The 20,759-nt window shown below is 44.1% G+C and overlaps 1 protein-coding gene across 4 annotated transcripts in view; it reads right to left on the minus strand.

Annotated features, from left to right (window-relative positions):
* MICU1 (mitochondrial calcium uptake 1) overlaps window positions 1-20,759 on the minus strand; it is a 96,294-nt gene extending 75,535 nt beyond the window's left edge. For 3 of the 4 annotated variants that reach the window (XM_085229653.1, XM_085229652.1, XM_085229650.1), the window contains exons 1-3: window positions 20,697-20,759; window positions 18,317-18,411; window positions 7,437-7,598 (exon numbers count right to left, since the gene is read on the minus strand). In XM_085229653.1, coding sequence (XP_085085779.1) covers window positions 7,437-7,597 — 161 coding nt within the window. In that variant the 5' untranslated portion in view covers window position 7,598; window positions 18,317-18,411; window positions 20,697-20,759. Of the gene's footprint in view, window positions 1-7,436; window positions 7,599-18,316; window positions 18,412-20,587 lie in introns of all 4 variants that reach the window. The other variant, XM_085229651.1, reaches the window with a different exon arrangement.

The following is a 20,759-nucleotide window of genomic DNA, read 5'->3' on the forward strand; positions in this document are numbered from 1 at the left end:
GGGAACAACAAACAAAGACATAGCCACAAGACTGTATACAGCCCTAGAACACATGTAAGTACAGGAATCTCACATCAAGGCTCAACGTTACACACTGCTCCTGTTCAGCACTTCCGGGAAGCTGTCTGTGTTAGGTCTATTCTCACCTCCAGCAATCACATGCTTCATCTGCACAGCAGCACTACCCATTTAGCAGTCGTGTTACAAACAACAAATGTACATTTAAAATACTGATGTAATCAGTGACTTTCAGTATTTACTTGCTCTGAGTTTCTTGACAGTATTTAGTTTCTCTAAAGACAGACAAATCAGGTTTCTTGAATAATGTAAAATATCAACCTAAGTCTATTAATCCCAAGAGCACTATTTTCCATCAAGCTTAACAAGCCCATACTGATAATTAACCACTGTGAAGAAATCTTAGGCAAGCACCCAGCCTTCTGGTGATTAGACATGAATTCTCCTCAACATCTGTGCTACAAGCCATGAAGTGAAAATGTACTACAACATTAATCACTGCAGCATCTGATTTTGTTCTGCCAGCTACAAGCTCAGTCCTGCAAAGCAAGAAATTGGTGAGCCCACTCACGTGCACTGAGAAAGGCACATTTCCACATCAGAGCACTTTATAGGCACCCAACACGCAGCACTTGTCTTCATCATCCTGCTTTTAAATCCATCTCCATCTCCATTAAGGAGGACACGAGAACAGGAGAGCAAATATAGAGCTAAGCTAAGTAGTGTTGCCTCAGTGCTGAACTTATTTAAGAGAGTTTAGAAATGAAGACTAACTTGAGCAAAACAGTGGGGAAGAAAGGGAAAAAAATGTTCCAAGCATCTGATCGATGACTTTCATGCAAGATGGAGTTATTTAAATGCAGCAAAGATGTTATTGCTTTTGAAACTTAAAGGACTCTGCAATCTAACTTATTGGCAAAGAAATAAAGATTTGAGATCCCTTCTTGAAGGAAATGCGGTTGCTTCAGGCTTCTTTTGGTCTTCAGACAGCAAGGGAAGATCACAGGAGGGCAGCCAGAAAAGGAGAACAAATTTCAGGCCATGCAGTTATCACATCTGAAAGCCTAAAGAATGCCACATCTGGGACCACTGCAAGCTCTCCAGCTTGAAGTGTTCACAGTAGTACCGATGATTTCAGCCTCCCTCCCCACAGACTCAGTCTTCAGCACAGTCCAGAGAGCAGCTGGGATCATCAGGAGGTGGAAGAGGTTGAACAGCTTGGGAAAGGTGACAGCAGTGACAAGACTGGACCCTAAAGCTGAGAGAATAGACACTATTTCCACAGCAGGAATTAAAGCTGGATGGTACTTGCACTGTATTAATTCTAAATCTCAGTTTGTGCTTCCTCTATTGAGCCAGAAAATCATTGCCTTCGCTGGGCTCCTAAATTACTTTGTTTCCTGAATAGATGCTGCTTTCCAGGTAAGTGCTGGAGGACAATAGGGCACTCTAGGGGACACAGACAAGGTGAGTGGGTGCCAACAGCTGTTCAGTTTAAATGGAAGGCAGCAGGTGGGAACTCTGCCACCAGAGGGCACCCATATTGTTTTTAAACAAAGAGTAAAAAGTGCAACTTAAGCAACATGAAAGACCAAGGGTTCCAACAATGCCTGTCTGTGTTATGAGAAAGAACTTTAAGTGTCGCCTTATAGAAACAGCAGTCTCAAGACATTTTGCTTCTTGCACTGCCAGCAGGCTTCCCTGCACAAATCACAGATTTCATTTGCTGTGCAACATTTAAATAAGATATTATGAACACACAGCAATCCAACTGCATGGCTCATGGCACTGCAAGTTTAGGACTATACCTTGGCACAGTTCAGCTGGGGTCACTCCCCGCAGCGTAGTTCAGATGTTTTCCTAATTCACTCACTCGGGCTCATTTCCTGGCATCAAATTCTTTCCTTTCACCGATGCTCATGGGTAAAAATAATGAAGCCAAAAGCCACCAGAAAGGACACAGTGCTCTTTCAAGACACCACTCATAGATCAATGCACTTTCAAGCTTCAGAGAAAATCCCTCAGCGCAGCAGTCCCAAGGAGAGTCCCTTAAGGCTGTCATTTGTCACCGTGAGAGTTGAAAGATGAAGCTAAGCTCTTAAAAATAGCATTAAGAGGGTAGTACCTACAGATCCTTACATCTTCTTTCTCCTGCATCAGGTCAAGCGGTACCTGAGGCAGCTGCAGCTATAAAACAGGTCTTTCCTCTTGACTATGATTTATATGATGTTTTGTTTTGCTAAAGCATAAAGTCACTTCCAGCTGGCATAGGGTATTTCCAGCAATTTTTCTATTAAAAATGTATTCTAAGCAAATTACTCTAAAACTCCTAAGACTCTGCTGGAAAAAAAAGTAACGTATCTTTAAACAGTTTGCTAAGGGCTGATCTAAGCTTCAAAATTAATTCCAGAAGCATTGAGGGAAAAGCCACACAAGGAAGACAAGGAGCTGTGAAGGTTAACAAATCAAGGAAAGCAATGAAGAAAGGGTGTCCCCTACAGAGCATATTCGGGGGAAGCGACTGGAGAATTGATACTGCATAGTCCAAGGAGAAAAGGGTAAAGGGAGGAAGGATAAAGTTGAAACTAATTCTCAACCTATTTCAGCAGAAGTGGCAGCCAGCACCTGAACAGCTCAGCTTGCCAACAAGGAACAGAGACTGAAAAACAAGAACTTGTAACAGAATAAAGATACACCAACACAGCTGGGAGACAGGTACCTCACACTTGGTTGCTTTAACTTACACGGGGGATGGGGCAAGAAACAGAACAAGCAAAGAATAAAAACAAAAGAATGTGTCAGACAAAACATGCTGGTAGCAAAGAAACCCATTACCAAAGTTCCAGGGAAAGACTTGTGCCCTTAGTACTAATAATATATTTGCAGAAGAATAAAAAAAATACAGCACAGCTGTATTCAATCAGGAACAGCACCAGCAACACTTCTCGCAGAGATCCTTCTGCACCCCCAGAGCTACCTCTGCTCACCCACGTCATTCAGCATTGGGTTGACCATACTGACAAGCTGTAGCACCGAAACCCCAATTTAAGGGCTTCCAGATGCTCACAGACTGAGCCAGGATGTTGTATGCTATCAAGAAGATAATAGCGGCCAGTTAGTACATCAAACTGGTATTTGGAAACATAATGAATAAAAGTCTTACAAGACTATTGGTAATACTTTCTTGCAACCGTTAAGCTTGCTGCAAGCTAAGGTTCAGTAGTTCCCATCCATATATTAATGCCTTATTCAGATCAGCCAATGACTGCACCGAGATTTATTTCAATTAATTCAGTTCATTATACTAATACCTAGCTACCTAATTGCTTCTGTTGTCAATTGGAAATCCCTTGGGTTTAAGTTATTGCTTAGAAAGAGTGAACTTCATTAGTCTTCTAAGCCCTGTTATTTGCATTGCCAAAACATACTCCACCACTGCAGAACTGAGCAACATTAGCTACTTGTCTGTATAATTATTTAGATGATATAAACCACCAAAGGCAGCAATCGCTCCCAGAGAACAGCAAGAGCAGAAAGCCTAAGGATCACAATGGATAACATGCAGAAGGACACGTGCCATGAACCTGGGCAGGTGCAGATCTGACCAACACCACACCCACCCCCACACTTGGGAATTCTGCCCTATCTCATGTTACACAACCACTGGGGTTCAGGTACACCTTCTCAGTTCTTGACTTCTACCCTTGTACGAGCTTGTTCATCCCAGCATTTGCTTCTGATGACACTCAGAGCATACCTGCAGAATTCATCCAAAATGTATTATTTCAGCCTGCGCATGAGATTCAGAAGAATCACCTGAGAAATCCTGGTGTCTTCATACTGCTAAGCAGCAAGGGTGAGTTCAGATGCAGGCATCACCACCTGAGTCCCTTTTTCGCAAGCTATCTTGTCATCAGAAATACAAAAAAATCTGTTATGAATCAACAAGTTGTGGGTTTTTTTGTATAAGCACTGGTCAGAGATTGTGCTACTTTCAAAAGATAATCAAGAAACATTAGGACACTTACACACAGCTCCACGCAGAGGACAAGAACTACAAACTCCGTTCATTACTGCTCTTCCTCTAATACTGCATCACCTCCTACATACCTAGCCCAAGAAGTGTAACATTTCCAACAGCTTCTTGATTTAGTCTATACATCTTCATGCTTAACTTGGAAAAAAAAAGATTTAAGGAAAGCAACAAGAGTGAGACTTCCCACAGAAGTGTCATCTTAGAAGATAATGTCACTGACAGCCTGCATAAGGGTATCACTTAGTGCCTTCCTCACTCAGAGTAACTAAGCATCCCAGCTGTGTCACCCACCAAAGGGACATCAATTCTTTGTGATGCTAGAAGAGCTACACTTGGGAAGCGCTGGACCCCACAGGACCCAACTGTGCAACACAGCAAGGTTTTCCCTACCAACAGGGGTGCAGTTGCTCAGCTGAAGGAAAACAAACACTGTGTGATTGGCATAGCAAACCTACTGCCCCAACAGAACTGGTTAACAGACAGCCCTAACCTGGCTCCTAGTACTTAATAAATCAGAATAATTCACTAATGTAAATACAGGCACTCAAACAGATGCACTCTTCTGTTTTCTCTGCAGTATACAAATAACATTTTCAGTGACATTTGCCTTATTTAATCTCCACACTCCAGCTGGATGCTGGATGTATATACCTTCTGTAACTAATTCATTATACTTACTGCTGCTTGCAGTAATAAACAAGAATGTCATTGGGAATGCTTTGTACTCACCTATATTAATACTTAAACTCTAATAGCCACCTGATTTATATATTCTGAAATGCAAAGTAAACTTGGAGTGTCTCATCTGTCCTTTATTTGGACACAGCTAAAATGCTTGTTTAAAAGTCTGTTTAAAAGTCCTACAGATGTTGCAGAAAGTATTTCATACAAGTATCAGTTTTGTTCCTCATCTTATTTAGCATTGTATGTCAAGTAATTACGTCATTACCATGAGCCTGGATAAACTTCTGTTCTACAATTACAGGCACTGTAGATTTACTGAATAGCACATAAAGGAAAAGTAGTATTCAAATATTTTGCTAACTTTTTTTTTTTTAAAGAAAACAAAGAAGAGCAAAGAAAAGAGAAAAATCACAGCAAGCAACTTTCTCCTGATTTCTCCTGGTCAGGAGATCACAGGCCACACTGCTCCAAAGATGCAGCTTGTCTGCTTTCTCTGATGCTTATCAGTGCCCTCAGCTAAGCAGGGTCACATCTGGTGGCAGATCGCAGGGGTCTTAGGAATAGCTGGGTACTCCAGGAGCTAAAAATCACTTCTGCAGATAACCCCTGACTAGCACTCACCATACCATTAGCAGCTCCATTCAGGAAGCACCATCTTCCTGATGAAATTTAACAATTTTGCTGTTTTTAAAAAATAGAAGTAAGTCTACTGCAGGAGGGAGATTATAGACTTGTTAGAGTTGTAAGGGACCCTTAAAGGTCATCTGGTCCAACCCTCCTGCAATGAACAAGGGGACACCTACAGCTCCATCAGGAGCTCAGAGCTCTGTCCAGCCTGGCCTCGTCCGTTTCCAGAGCTGAGGCACCACCACCTCTCTGGGCAGCCTGTGCCAGTGCCTCACCACCCTTATTGTAATATATTTCTTCCTTATACTGTCTGTAAATCCCCTGTTCTGGTTTGAAACCATTTCTTCTTGTCCTAAAATAACAGACCTTGATAAACTACTTTTTTCTTTCTTACAGCCCCTCCTTTGATACTGACAGGCTGTTATGAGCCTTCTCTTCTCCAGGCTGCACAGCCCCAGCTCTCAGCCTGTTCTCACAGGGAGGTCTCTCATCTCTTGGATCAGCTTTGTGGCCCTCCTCTGGACACACCCCAACAGTTCTCTCCTGTCTTGAGGACTCCCCATCTGGACACAGCACTCCAGGTAAGGTCTCACAGTGCAGAGGGATAGAACCCCTCCCTCACCCTTCTGCTCTGAATGCAGCCAAGGAAAAGGTTGGCTTTCTGAGCTGTGAGGGCACAGAACTGGTTGATGTCCAGCTGCCATCCACCAATACCCCCAGTCCTTTTCAGCAAGGTCATGCTCTGCCTTTCATCTCCCAGCTTGTACTGGTAGTGGGGGCTGCACCCCACAGGGATGTGTGAAGAGCAGTTGCCAGTGAAGACTGTGGCAAACTAGTTCTTCCTCAGCCTCCTCCTTGCTTGCTGTTACCAGCCTTCCTCATTGCTCACGGGGGAGGGGGAGGAATATGCCTTCTTGGACTTAATGTCTCTGGGAGAGCCTTACATAGGACATAACATCCTACCTACTTTACAATCACACAGAAGATGTTTTACGTAGACACAGTGCTCACTCCACTGACTGAGAAGTGTGTTAATTTGGCCACAACCACAAAGCAATTAAGGCTCCCCCATGCTGCAAGGCCACGCATTCAGGTCCTGCAGATAAAGAAGCACTCCACAAGCACAAATTAGTAAATCACAGCATGACACTGCTGAATCAGTGTTCTTCCTTGATCTGAGAAATCCTTTTAGCAAGCAGTATCATAACTGACAAGACTAGTAGTAGCCAGAACAATTAGCATCACCTTCCTCCCATTGTATTCAAAGTACAGTCTTCTAGCCAATCAGTCTAGTAGAGAGGTAACAACAAACTGTACCATACTGGAACAAAAATAAAGTGGGTTTTGAGCAGGGACTTGTCTTTCACACCTCAACTGCAGCCTGAGCTCAAGCGGCATGGCTGGTGCTACACCACTTTCATGTTGTAAGAGAATGGAATCCTTCTGGATTTCAGTGAGGTGCTATCTGCCCTGCCTGGGATGACTCTCTCTCCTTGCAGTCATGAAATCAAGATTTGAGCTTTGTGAGACCATCCACTCAGACTCTGGCTCTTAAAAAACACACCTTTTGCCCACAGCTACTTTACCACTGAAAGATGGACTGTTCCCTTCCATTCCCTGCTACATTTTGTAATTACATCAACCAGCAGAATACAAAGAAAACCAGTGTAGCATCCCCTGACCAAGCTCACTGTTGTTGGCAGGTCTCCCAAAAGCTGGGAGTTTTCACCCAGCCTGGTTGAGTCAGCTGGTTTGTTTGCACAGCACCACAGGCCTGTGCAGCACCACCACGCAGGATAAGCCTGGCAGCAGACCCCACCAAGGGCAAACAGCCCGTGCTGAGTACAGCCACAGAATTCTTCAGACTAGAGATTTTCTCATTTCTGACTACTCAGAACAGTGAGAAGCTCCAGGAGGCCACCAGCAGCATTTCCTTTACCTTCCAAGCAGCAGAGGCAGGACGAGCAATGACACTTCACAAAGCCTCCCGCAGATCTTAAACACACCTGCAGGTACTTACCACAGGATCTAGAGCTGCAGGAGATCTTAGGAAGAAACAGAAAACCGTTACCTCTGCCAAAGGAGCTTGGCACTCGCTGTCACTGCGGTTGTCCCTATGAAAGCTGCCAGCACGAGCCGACTCCGGGCCCTGGGATGATGTGGTGCCCCGTGGTAACGCCGCGAAGCAGCAGCCAGCCCTGCTGCCATGGGAAGAAGTCGAAGACGGAACATCCTGTCAAGAAAGAAGAACGTGCTACCGCAGGAAAGCTTTCCAGTAGCAGACACTTGCACCGACCCTCAGCATGACAGGAGAGGCCAACCAGCAGTATGTGTTGTCCTAAAATAGGAGCAGATGCATCAAGTAGCTGTCATAGTTGTTCATTAGCTGCTCTGAAATAGGATTGTATCTTGTCTAATAAACAGTAAACTACAAGAGTTTCATCTTGGCACACACTTGGCTAACACACACAGCTGTCATATCCAACCTAACTGCTCTTACAGCACTTCTTAAATTCCTCTTCCACCTTTCCTAATCACATTTCATTACAAAGAAATACTTGTACACTCCTGCTTCAGTGCCAGGGCACAGAAGATACAGGGAGATCTTAAAAACCTTAAACACCTGCAGCAAGTGAGTAGAAGCCCTTTGGCCGGAGGGAAAGACAGCTGGATAAGTAAAGATAAGCAAATAAAATCAAACAACAAGCAAACCAACCCAGCAAGAAAAACTTCAGCCATTTTGAACTTCCCTACAAGACCTACCACTCTTAGGCTTTTTTTTTTAGCTAGCCTCAAGCAAAACATTTATATTCAACTTTAAGTAGCAAGCAACTTTCAAAGCGTCAACAATCATAAAAGACAACTCATCCCGTTATGTGCAACAATATGGAGATAAGTGAGAAACCAGAACTACAAATCTAAACATTAATACAAAGTAGAAATTTGATCTACAAAAATGCCACCTAATAACAGGCACCAGCTATAGGAGTCACAGCAGTTTTTGCCAGCTCACAAAATTGAAGGCTAAGGCCAAACATTTGCTTCAAAAAGGAAAGTTGCTGCATTGTTTATTTTTGGAGGGAAAGGAAGGTTTTACTTTAACAGATGTAAATTCAGTCTTCTTATCACAGGGGGGGTCAGCCCATGCATGACAAAGCACGGAGAGGCCTTGGTTTAAATAAAGAAACTGGGAGTAAAACATGAGAAGAATCCCCATGACCAGCAGAAAAACTGGAAATAGAAAGCTTGATTATTTTTGCTCCCCTTTGCTACCCACTCTTGCTGTTCTGCTCCAGTATTGTCAGCCAGTGAATAAAGACCACCACAAGACAAAAATAAAATCACCTCTAGTGGTTTCTACTTGTTTTCACAACACGAGGTGCTACCGCACTCTTTTACTAAAGCATTAACTTCCAACAATGAGAATCTTGGGAACACTTTGCACAAACACATCCTACATTCCAGCTACAAAGAGTAGGATGTATTACTTGTCCTTCAGTGAAGGCAACCCGCAGCTCAGGGTGCCAGAAGACGAGCTAGTGATGCAAACATAGGGAGGAGAAGAGGAGGGATGCAAGATAAACCCCATAACCCCTCCAAATATTCAGCAGACAATTAGGAATGCTGTTCCTCCTAAGGCAAAAGGTGGTAAAAGTGCATTCAGTGGCTTTACAGAACAATCAAAGCTCACTTGGTGAGGGGAGGGAAAACAAAGATGGGGCAGATGGCAGCCTGCCCCATCGCTCCATGCTGCTGTATGTGCAAAGAACCACAACCCTGCTTCTCACAGCCAGCGTACCTGAAAGGCACTGCATTTATATTCATCTGTGCACATAATGAAAACTAAGTTTGCAGTCAGCATTACCATTCCTTTAAAAATACATAGGCTTAAAATTTAAGTCTTAATGGCGTTCAGAAAGTCAACGTGCTTATTCCTCAATCCTCTCCAGCACAGAGCAACAGAATATTTTGCTATGGAAAAAAGCTCTTATTTCAAATTGTTTTCATCCTACACAAACCTGATGCTTCTATTTCTTCTCCAGGGATCAATTTCTTATACATTCCTTATACAGGCAGAGAAAAATCCACACGAGGTATTTTCACAGAGAAGCTAATGTTGTCCTTGTTTGGGTTCCCCTTACTAATAACAGCTCTACATGCTTAAGATGTAACGGGGAACAGAAGCATTGCCAATATCATTTAATCATTAAAATGAAAAACCAAGTGCTTATCCCTTTGAGCTTGGAAAGATCTTACGTCTCCCATCGTTGGCTTTAGTAACGCATAAGCCTACTCTGAGCCCTAGGCAGCACTAAGTTAACAGCTCTGTCCAACTAATCCCTGTTCCTGATGGTGCAGGGACACTCACACAGGAAGCATTTCCTTGATAGCAATTACCTGGGCATTGAAAGCATGCAGTTCCTCTCAGAATCCTAAAACAAAGAATATGCTTAGTTTAAAACAACAACAAAACCTTCGAGGCTGAGTTTTCCATGCTTTCCATCTGTGATTTTACTCTTTTTTATCTCCAGTGCCACACTATTTGGTACGTTTTGTTAAAAGCTCCAAGCATTGAAGCCAAGATCAGTTGGTGTTTTTAAGAGATATTTAAAAATAACCACCTTGCCCTGACTGCAGCAACCAGAAGCTTAATACTACGACCTCCAGTTGGGTAGGAACTAACCTGGGAAAGCTTTACAGCTCCCAGGATCTGACATGGTTATCACTTACCCTAGGAATCGGGTCAATTTCTGCATGACTGAATGCAATTAATCTTTTTTTTTCCCCCATACAGATACAAACATTAGTCTTCACCTGAAAACAACAGAAACAGAGACCAGACAAGTTTTCTTGATGTTCCAGCAATCTGCTCAACAGATTACTCCTACAATCAATCTGTAGACTATAATTTTGTTTGTAAGAGAGAAGCCAGTTTCGCCTGAAGTTCTCACTCAGCAGAACTCTACAGTTACTTTCAGAGCTTAGAACACGTCCCAGCTACAGCAGCTGCCACCCAGCAAGCAGGAGGGGCTCAGGGCCCCACTCTACAGACATGTGATATTGCTGGCAAGTATGAAGGTTTAGTCGTCTTCAACAAGTGTAATTAACAATAAACGCAATTGGTTTCTGACATCCTGGAAACCCACAAACACATCAGGAAAGCACCACTTCCGAGTCAGGAAGCAACAGGCACTGCTCAAACATAAGCTGTGCAGATAGTTTTAAAAATAAAAATTTTAACAGCTATACACATTCTTGCTCGATGTCAATGTTTACCTCTCTAATAGCAGAACTCTCTCTGCTAGTCTGTTTTGCAACAAAATTCAGATTGGTTCTCTGCCTTCCCCCTCATGCCACGTCCACAGCACCAGCAGTCCAGCCCTGGGTCTTTCAGAGCACATAAGAGCTGGCAGATGTCATCTCTTCTGTATTTCTCTCAGCTACCAAGGAGAATGAAAAGACTCGTTCCCACTTTTCCAGTGCCCTGTTTAGCTGATGGTTTTGAAACTGAAGGCCCAGCTTGGGGAAGAGGGACTTCTTTGCATTTGGGTACCCCACAGAACTGAAGGCAGTCTTTGACAGTCCAGAGCAGCCCCTGTTTTCAAGATAGAACACACTTAAAACAGCTTTTTGATGTCAAAGCTGGCCTCAGTGGTGCAGGCATGTGAGATGAAGAACAGTAACTGAATAAGCTGATGGATGCTTAATTTTTAATCAGAAGGGTTCACAGACTTTTCTTGAACAATTTTATTAGGACACGGCAAGCTTGCACTTTAGTGCTGAACATCAATCGTAAATATTAAGCACTGAGATCCTAGATTGACATTTATGAGTCATTGCTCGGGCATCAAGTCTTCTGCAGGGACTGGCAGAGGTGGTCTCACTGAAAGAAGCTTCTGAACCCATTTGTCTATTTAAATAACAAAGTTGGACATCACCAGAATACCAAGACAGCCCAATACAGCAAAGCTCCTCACGTATTCCATCTCAAATGCTGGCCATTCTACCACATGAAAAGGGCCAGTGCATTTCCCAGAGTAAACACAGGAGAGCAAAGCACACTGCTGCTCATAGTTCAGAGGCTTTTTGCCATACTTAGTGCTAACAGCCACAAAAGGCATTCAAAATCTTCCCTTACTTGTTCCAGCATAGATATGACTCTGACAAGGTCAGGGACACTGACTATGAGCAAGCTTAGCTGTTGTTTTTCAAGATTCAGCACACATCACAAGGATCAGCAGCACTGCCTTACATCACCAAGGGCAGCTGCCAACGAGGGGCCACGCTCCCTTCATGCTAAGGGACAGATAGGTGGGATGGGCAATCCCCAGAAGTTGCATTAATCCATTTGAAGTTTGAGACCACAAAAGTCATAACATGAACAAGATAGCTTGAAATACTTGAATGAAGGGAAAGAAAGCTCTCGGCATCAACCTGCTTCCCCCAAAACTCTCAAATCACACACTTGCCCAAACAGAGAGCGGTATTTATCTTAACAGGAAGATCAGACAAAGAGGGAACCCTTTGGATACAGAACACCACTCAAGCTGAAGGCATTTTACTTGATGGAGCTCAATTAACTAGCTCTGTATTTCAGCAGCAGGTCTAAGCCACAGCTTTTTCCACAAATCACATTTGCACATGCACATTACACACTTATTAATGAACGTTAATTTTTTAAATGGCATACCATGAAATCAGACCAAAGCCAAGTCATAAATTTGGATTCTCCTCCCACCAATTCCCTCCATACTTTCAATTTCCAATCTAGCATAATTGAGAGAGGTTTGCACAAGTGTAATTCACTGAAAGGTTGCCCAAAGGTGAACTGCAACTGCAAAGCAGTCCGAATCCATTTCCTCCCCCTCCCCAAGAAGCCAAACTGCTCCTGCTTTTTCCTTCTTCTAACTCCCAGTTTTCAGCTTACTTTCTGTAATTTCCAGATAAAGGATTACTCACATTACTGAAATTATTAGCTTACAAAGACACAAATCAGTTATGAGAAGGAAGTTGAAATCTAATAGCAAAAGCAATTTCTTCTCAGGTATGGGTTTAGGGCAATACTCAATAGCATTCATTACCAGAGAGGGGGGCTACATGTGCTTCAGGGCACAACTCAGACAGATTGATAGCCTATAAAGCACCAATCTATAATACAGCCAGGTCTTCAGCAGAAACCTAAGCCACTGCTTGGCGATTTCTTTTTAACTGTCTTTACAGCAAGGGTAAAGACCTCTTCCTGAGCTGCTCAGCCCTGAAAATGAGCTAGTCAAAAAAAAAAAAAAACAAATCACATGGTCTGAGCCCAAAGATCTCCTTTTATCTAATCTTCCCTGCACTCTTTCCTATCCCCTAAACTGAAATGGCTTGCATCCTGCCAGCAGGGAGCCCTCACTCTGGCAAATCTCCTCTAGGTTCAGCACAGCATCTTCTCAGTATTGTTGAGTCTACTGTGATTCACAGAGAAAAACCTTACAATTAATTAGGAATCTCGTGGGGATGGGGGCATGCCACATCCTGCAGTACTCCGAAACACAGGAGGAGGCAGCCTTCCAGGCTAGCATTTGGAGGCAAAGGAGTGTTCTCAAAAACTGGACTCTCTCATCAAACAGTCAAGGCTGTAAGAGACAGACATACAGGACTTTGCCTCCTCTGGATTTCTCTCAAAAAGGGAAAAGCTTCACCTCTGACATCCTGCTCACAGATGCCTCCAGGCTGATTTTAAAGCCCAGCACAGAGGACGAGATGGCCCAAAACTAAACACATCTCAGCTCTGGGGCTCTGCGCTGCACCACTGGAGCAGAAAGCCCCATTTCTCAGGTGCCCAGCATTTGCTATCAGCCTTCATCCTATCCTGAAAACAAATGCAATTCAAGATACATGGTTGTTTTTCTTAACATTAAAGCTTCAGTCTAATACTAAACCAGAAGATGTTTAGGCATTCAGCAGACACCCTGCTCTTACTGTGGCTTATTAGTACACCCATTTTCTCAGATGATATCCATTAATATTCTATTATTTATGGCATGCTTATCTCATCTGTTGCTTTTATACTGCCAAATGGATCCATTTAGTATTAAGAGACACTTGGAACAAAAATAAGACAGTAACAACATAGCTAGCTGGAATCCAGCCTGTTCAACTACCACTTCCACACATAGATATTCTCCTTCAATTTCACGTGTACATCTTTACTACCAGCTTTATTTGTCTTACATGAGATGGAGGTTCCTCTTACTATCAGCTGCTTTAGAAACCACAGACCATACTGTGATAGCCAGTATCTCACAGAACAACAATCATCTTTCACATGGGCTGCACAAGTCAACCATGCTCCTTTATAACTAAATCCTTCCCCTGGTTTAAGTCTCCTTTTCTACTCCCCTAGCCCAAATGCAGACCCATTTTTCTGGAGCTTTTCTACATAAAGATTAACTGTAAGCCCCAGCAGTGCCAAACTCCCCAAAAGCACTTCCACAGAAGCCACCTGGTAACTACCAGAGCTGTAAAAAAATTTATCTCGTCCCATATTTAGGATAGAAACCCTGCTTTTATTGAGCTGCTTCTACCTTCAGTCATAATTCAGTTATAATTCCGTGTTCTAATAGCTTTCCAAATAATCAGGCCACCTCTGAAAACACCTGACCAGCTGCAGCAACAGACTGTGGAAGCATTTTCACAAGAAACACACCGATTTGAAGGAGCACGTGTTTGTCAGAACACTGACAGTGAAAGGGTAGGAAATACAACACTTCTGCCTTTTCTGCAGAAAATTAAAGCCAGCAAGAATATATCTGCTTAATGACCCCAGAAATTTAACTTGCCTTATATAGCTAAAGTCAATGGGATGCAATCCAGCAATTTGAACCAAGCAAGCGGATGTTTGGGATGCAGAACAAGTAAACTATTTAGACACACCTGGACAGAGCAAATGCAGTTACCTCAGGCATCCCATCAGCAAAACAAAAACTAACTGTATGGGCTAAAAGGAATTCCCAGAAGCACTGTAAAGGGCCTCTTCATAATGAGCATGTTGTGAAATTATAGGGCTTACTTTTTATTTTGTTTGTGTCACTCCTTGCTCCTCAGAATTCATACTTTTCACACTAAACAGAAAGGTGCTCCCTGAAGCTCCTACCAGTGACAGCAACCTACCTGTACAAAGCAGCCACCAATTCCAAAGCATTCAAAGAAGATTTAAGATACGCCTACAGCTCACTTGTTGCTATGAAAAGTGATGTCACTCCTTAACAAATTAACATATGAAAACAAAAATAACACCAGAAGGAAAATAACTCTAAGTAACTAGAAAAAAAAAGAAACTTCACAATGCCATGAAAACATTCAGATCAAAACTGAAGTACCTACAGATACATGTTCAACCCCAGAAATAAAACATTTCTTCTTGGAAATAAACATGCAATTGATAACCTCAGAATTTGTTACAAGACAACCTGTACCTTTATTTCTTCCTAATGTAATGGACTATGATCTGTTAACTCACAGATCTTCAGCCAGAGTACAACCACACAACTGTTTTGCCCTACCATATCATCCTCAACAGAAACATCACCTAACCCAGGCACAACCGTTTGCTTCCTCAGGGAACTTCATTCCTAGCCAAAGAGGCTTACTTTGATTTACCACATCTGATGGTATTTTAAATACAAATCTGAACAAAACAAACAGGAAGGGCAAAGCACCATGTAACCTCATAAAAACTTCAGCAATAACAGCAGACAAGCAAAGCCACAGGCTACAGCAAGTGAGGATTTACTTAAATGCAACAACTGTAAACACAAGTAAACACAAAAATAAAGGAAAGAAACTGCTTATCTCCAAAAGGCATCAGATACACAGAGACCTCCAACAAGTTACCCTTGCTTCCACAGCCAACCCTTAAATGAAGTCTGGGAAGGGGTGGATCCTGGCTCTACCCCTCCCAGTCACTCAGGAGCTTGCATGCACCTGAGCTCCCCTGGCTTGGCCCTGCCTTCCCACCAGGTGCTCAATCACTGGTTCAAGCTGTGACTTAGCATTTCTGATACATGCTACATTTCATTTACCAGTTATTTGCTAATTCAATGGAAGAGCACTGGTGGCCAAAAAAAGGAGAAGGCTTATCTGTTGCAGTTGCTTTCCAGCAACAGCTTATCAGATTGATTCTGATTTGACAGGGAAAATGAGGTAAGCCTGATTAGTGCAGAGTGTTTTTAGGAGAAAACAAGCTATCTGAGCAGATCGCTTCCAGCATCTGCCAGCCAGCAAACGCTTGGCTGTAGCCAAGGTGGCAAGACAGATAGCACGTTCATGTTCACTTGCTTATCTGGAAAAAGCACCCCACCATAGGACAAAGCAAAGATCTGGATGAGCCAGTGCATGAGCAGCAGCCACCCACCATCTCCCTCACCGCAGTGCCTGTCTGTGCAAACAGAAGAGCTAAGTGTCTGTCTGCAGATGGAGGGTATTTACCTTGAAGTCCACCTAAACCTAGGCTACAAAAGGAGAAAAAAGGCAGTACTGTAATGGCACTAGCTTAAGTCAGGTGGCAAACCTTACACATCCTCCTTGCACTTCCACTGCAGCAATGGCTGTAGCTGAAAGGTACTGCTGCTCTTCTAGCTCTTGAAGAAAAAGTGCTGAGACTAAAACTTTGCATCACATTAGCCATAACATAGCTATTAAGTTAAAGTAGTAGCAGATAATGCCAGTCAATACTGACACTGGTCTGATTCCATCATTGATGTGCTTGGTCTGAAGGATAGAAGAAAAGTGAGAAGCTGGCACAGGCTGCACAGACAGCAAGGAAACCCTGCAATGAAGTAAAGGCTGCTTATGGAAAATATCTAAGGCCACACTTTGGTGGTGGCTATACACCTGCAGCTCACCTGCTCCTGGCCATGCATTCCCAACATGGCGCTGGTCCCAGTATGCTCAGCTACTCAGAATTCCCAGTTGTGAGGAGCAGAGCTCAGACCCAATCCCCTCCTGCCCTCCCTTGCCCAAAGCAGTGCTGCCCCAACCACAAGGATCCCCCTGCGTGGTACTGCTGCAGCCCAAAGCAGTGACAGCACTGCAATTAAAAGCTGCTCTCAGAGGTTACACCCAGCGCACATGGAAGAAAACTCTGGGGCACGTTTCCATGGGGAAAAATGCTCACTGCAGTCACAGATGAGGAAGAAGGCCAAGGTAATGCAGGATTTACTAGCTAAGGACTTTTCAAACATTTTTACAGAAGTTGCAGTAAAATACTGCATCATCTGAACAAACTGCCTTTTTTCCTTTTTATAGTGCCTTAAATCTCTTTCAGTAAGGGACAAATCTGTCAAAGACTTGAGGACAGTATGTGCTTAGACAATTTGTAGTAACTCAGACTTCACTAGGGCTCCTCGTATTTCTGAAGTGTCAAACATCATAGTGAAGGGAGGCCCCCTTCCTCACCAGGAGGCAGCTGTGCCATGTGCCAAGCACTTCTCAAAATCCATTCTGTTTGGAGAAAGCCTATGACATACATTACAACATTCAACAGCCCAAGACAAGGTGACCCATGAAATATCCCAATTTCTAATTACTATCGCACACAGCACCACCCCGCCCAACGTCACAACAGCACCACAGGACTTTTTTTATTACTAACACCCTTGCAAAGTCCCACCAAAGATACTCAGAACCTAGAAAAACTTTGCAGTACTTTGCTAACCTGTACTGGGTGCAGCTCAGATGTACTGTTAAGGATAAACCAAACAGACCAAATGAACTGGCATAACAAAGTAAAGGGCAGCGGCATGCCTTTAGAAATGACACAATTGCCCGAAACACCTGCAGCACTCATCCCAAGCCTTCTGGAGACTGGATCCCTCTGGAGCCTTCTAAAGAATGGATGTTGTGTTGAGGGACATGGTTTAGTGGGAGCTGTTGGTAATACGTGAGTTGCACTGGATGATCTTTTAGGTCTTTTCCAACCTTGGTGATTCTATGATTCTATGATTCTGAGATTCCAAACGATCTGCAAGTCTTGCAGCTCATCCCACTAAAGTATCAGAGGGTAGCAGAACAATTTGTCCTCAGCAAACACTGCCATGTGCCCATCGGGAGGCTGACCTCTCAGCCTAAGAGCTACAATAGGAATCCTTGCAGACCACTTACATTAAGGCAGCATAGGAACTGTTGGGTCATGGCCTGAACCACTGATTGAGCACCTGGGGAAAGGACCCAGTCAGCCCTGGGAGCACAGGTGAGGGCAATTCAGCTGTGTGACTGGAAGGGGTGGAGCCTGGCTGCACCTCTCTTAGACCCCATTTAAGGGCTGACTATCAGTGAGAAGGGTTTTCTTTCTGGAGATCCCTCCTTAGTGAAGCTATTCCCTCTAAATCTGGAATCTTCTGATACGTGTAAGTAATATTTTTCTTCTCCTTTATAGCACCTTTCTATCACACCAATCCTTCTGTCATTGTACTTCTGGTGAAACACCTTTTTCTATCCCACTGATTTGTCCAGTTGCTAAGTAAGACTAACACAACATGGAATGCTACAGAGAAAGCTACTAGGCAGAAATTAATAATGTAAACAAATTATGCCATTCATTTTCCTCTACAGCACAAATAGTTTAAGTGTCCTTAATTTGTTACTTTTAAGATATCACCCTACCCTCAAACAAGTTTTAAATGAGTATGTACAAACAGTTGCTTTTATTCTGTTTTATTAATGTAGTAGAAATGGGCTTTGGTTGAAAGGCAGTGTTAGGTAGCACTTCTTAGACTTCAAAAAGACAACCTACAGATTAGGAAAACCCTGTACCAATGGAAACTTCTGAACGAAAGTAATTCTGAGCAGAGCAGCCTTAAAGGTAGATTTCAGCCAGGTAATCAGTTCAGTACAGCTACAAGTAACTCTGTGCAGGGCCCAAAACAGAGCAAACTACACATTGCCAAAAGGCAGCAGCATCCTTACCTGTACTGCAGGTGTCTTTGCTCCCAGCTTGTGTTTGTAGGTCAAGTGGTCATGAAGAACACGGAGTTAATTCTTAGGGATTGTAGGGCTCTGTTCTACAAATGAGAAAAAGAGTAAATATAACTTTGGCTGCCAGCAATACATTTTGCACAATCTTCCTCCTGGTGATCATAGTCTGCCTATTAGTGATTATGCATCTTACCCTCAGTAGTCACACTGTGAGCACTGAACTCTGAGTAACCAATGTGGAGGAAGGACCTTGTTGTGTCAGAAACCCACAAGCTCTTGAGGGACCTTCCTTAACATAGTGGGCTGTACATTCAAATGTAATATAAGCACCTGATTTATTCAGCCTTAAACAGGCATTTTCAAGGTGTTGGCCTGCAGCACTCTCACTCCACTCTAGTTCAGGCATCCTATGAAGCTCCACAGAGGGAATTTTTTTTCCTATAGATAACAGTTCTCCAGTACTTCTGCACCTGGAACTATCTCCCCCACCTTGATGCACAGAAAACCTTGCTGACTGCCCCCCCCCCCCAAAAAAAAAACACTTTTCCTAACCTTTAAATTCTAAGAAGGAAAAGTTTATTGGTGTATGACGCCTATACACACTCCAAAGGAGCTGCAGATAGCCTGATCCTCTCATTCAATTATCCCATCCTTCCCAAGCACCTCATTAAACTAAAGGCAATATGGTATAGATAAATCATGCTACGATAGAAACAAGCCTTTCTACACTTCAGCAGCTTGCTAACCCAAATTCACTCTGCAGAGCTTTCAAAAGACAAACGGCACATCAAATACAATTTAGCCATCCAATACAATCAAAGTTATTTAATGAACAAGTACTAAGAAAAATGGTTTTGATATTAGCTACAAAAGCTAAATTAGCAACCATTCATGTAGCTGTGGCAACACTGTTGGCAATAATAGCAACAAGAAAAATAAATCAGAATTAGTTTGGAGAGCTGTTGCATTCCGCCTTCTCCCTATCCCTTCACTATCACCAAGGTATGAGGCTTTTCCCGCAGTCCAAAGACTGGTGGCACAGGAGAATTATTTTCCTCAAGGTCTCACAGCAGAGAACAAAAAGTCCCAGCAATGATGGAGCATCACAGACCAGATAATCCAGCATTTTAAGGCAATTCTTCTGTGGCTGCTGCAGGGGAAGGCCAAGTCGCTGTGCAAGCTTCAGCCACTCCTTCAGCAACACCTTTCAACAAAAGCACAGTGGGTGGCTTTTTTTTTTTAAGGATTTCTAGTTTTTCAGCTGTATATATGCAGCTTCAAGTTGGTACTGCAATTAGCTGACTGCAGGAGCAAGCTATCACTCCCAAGCCAATAGCAACCCAGCATGTAAGACCTGCACTCACTAAACAACCTCCCTGTTCTTAAGCTGAGTTATGCCCTCCCAAGCCTGTGCCACCTGCCTGGACTGGCAGCCACTGACAGCAAGGGGACATCTCCTCACCTGACCAGCTTTCAGTTTCTTTGAGTTGAGGCTTGTGGTCACCCAGCCTTCGCCAGGTTTTTGTGTTATGCTTTGGGACACGAGGAAAGGCTGGAAGGTGCACTGCCTCACTAATGCCCAGCCACATGTTGCTCTCAGGCAGGAACACCTGAATGCTACAATCTGTGTAAGATTAACTAATATAGAAGAGATGACAGTTCCTGCAGCCACAAACAGCTAGAGAAGAGAAGCCACAACATACTAACAGCACACTTCACCAGCTCAGCCATCATCCCATAAAACTTTCTCAACACACAGCAACACTTTGGGTGCTTTGGCAGACCGCAGAACCACAACCTAGTGAAAGCTCTTCCCCACCCCCAGCAGCTGTGGCAGCACCCGGAGGCCTCAGCCCGCAGGGACCCACGCGGCACTGCCAGCGCTGTGCACGGTGCGCTGCCCTCCAAAAGGCACCGACCACGTGAGAAAGCCCGCGGTGCGGCTGGCGAGCAGCAGGCAGAGGGATTCCGTCAGCGGGAAGCGTTTGTGTTACCCAACAACGCACAGGAAGGGGAGTTAAATTTAGAACAGGCATCGTCCCGAAGGGAGGCTTGTCACCGGCAGCCAGCATCAGCTCGAAGCGAAGCTCTATCCGGACACAAGCTCGCTCCGAGCCGCAGGTCTGGCAAGCAGCAGCTTTATTTCCCAACTTTCGAGCTTCGCGCTCGCGGCCGCCACAGAGAGGCTTCACCTCGGCGGCTCTACAAGCAGCGGCCGGCGGCACAGCCCGGTCCGACGCACGGCGAGCCGCTGCCACGCACCCTCAGAGCTCCCACCGTCCCCCGGCGGCTCCCCCGGCCCCGAAAGAACCTGCGGCCACGTCGCTCCGCTCCCCGAGGCCCGCAGCCCCGGCGCCGCCGCCCCGCTCACCTCAGCGCCGCTACGCCCCGCCCACCGCGCCCGCGCTTCCGCGGGCGGCACCGCCAGGGGGCG

Source organism: Meleagris gallopavo, chromosome 8 (assembly GCF_905368555.1).
Source record: "Meleagris gallopavo chromosome 8, MGAL_WU_HG_1.1, whole genome shotgun sequence".
In the NCBI taxonomy this organism is placed as follows: Eukaryota; Metazoa; Chordata; class Aves; order Galliformes; family Phasianidae; genus Meleagris; species Meleagris gallopavo.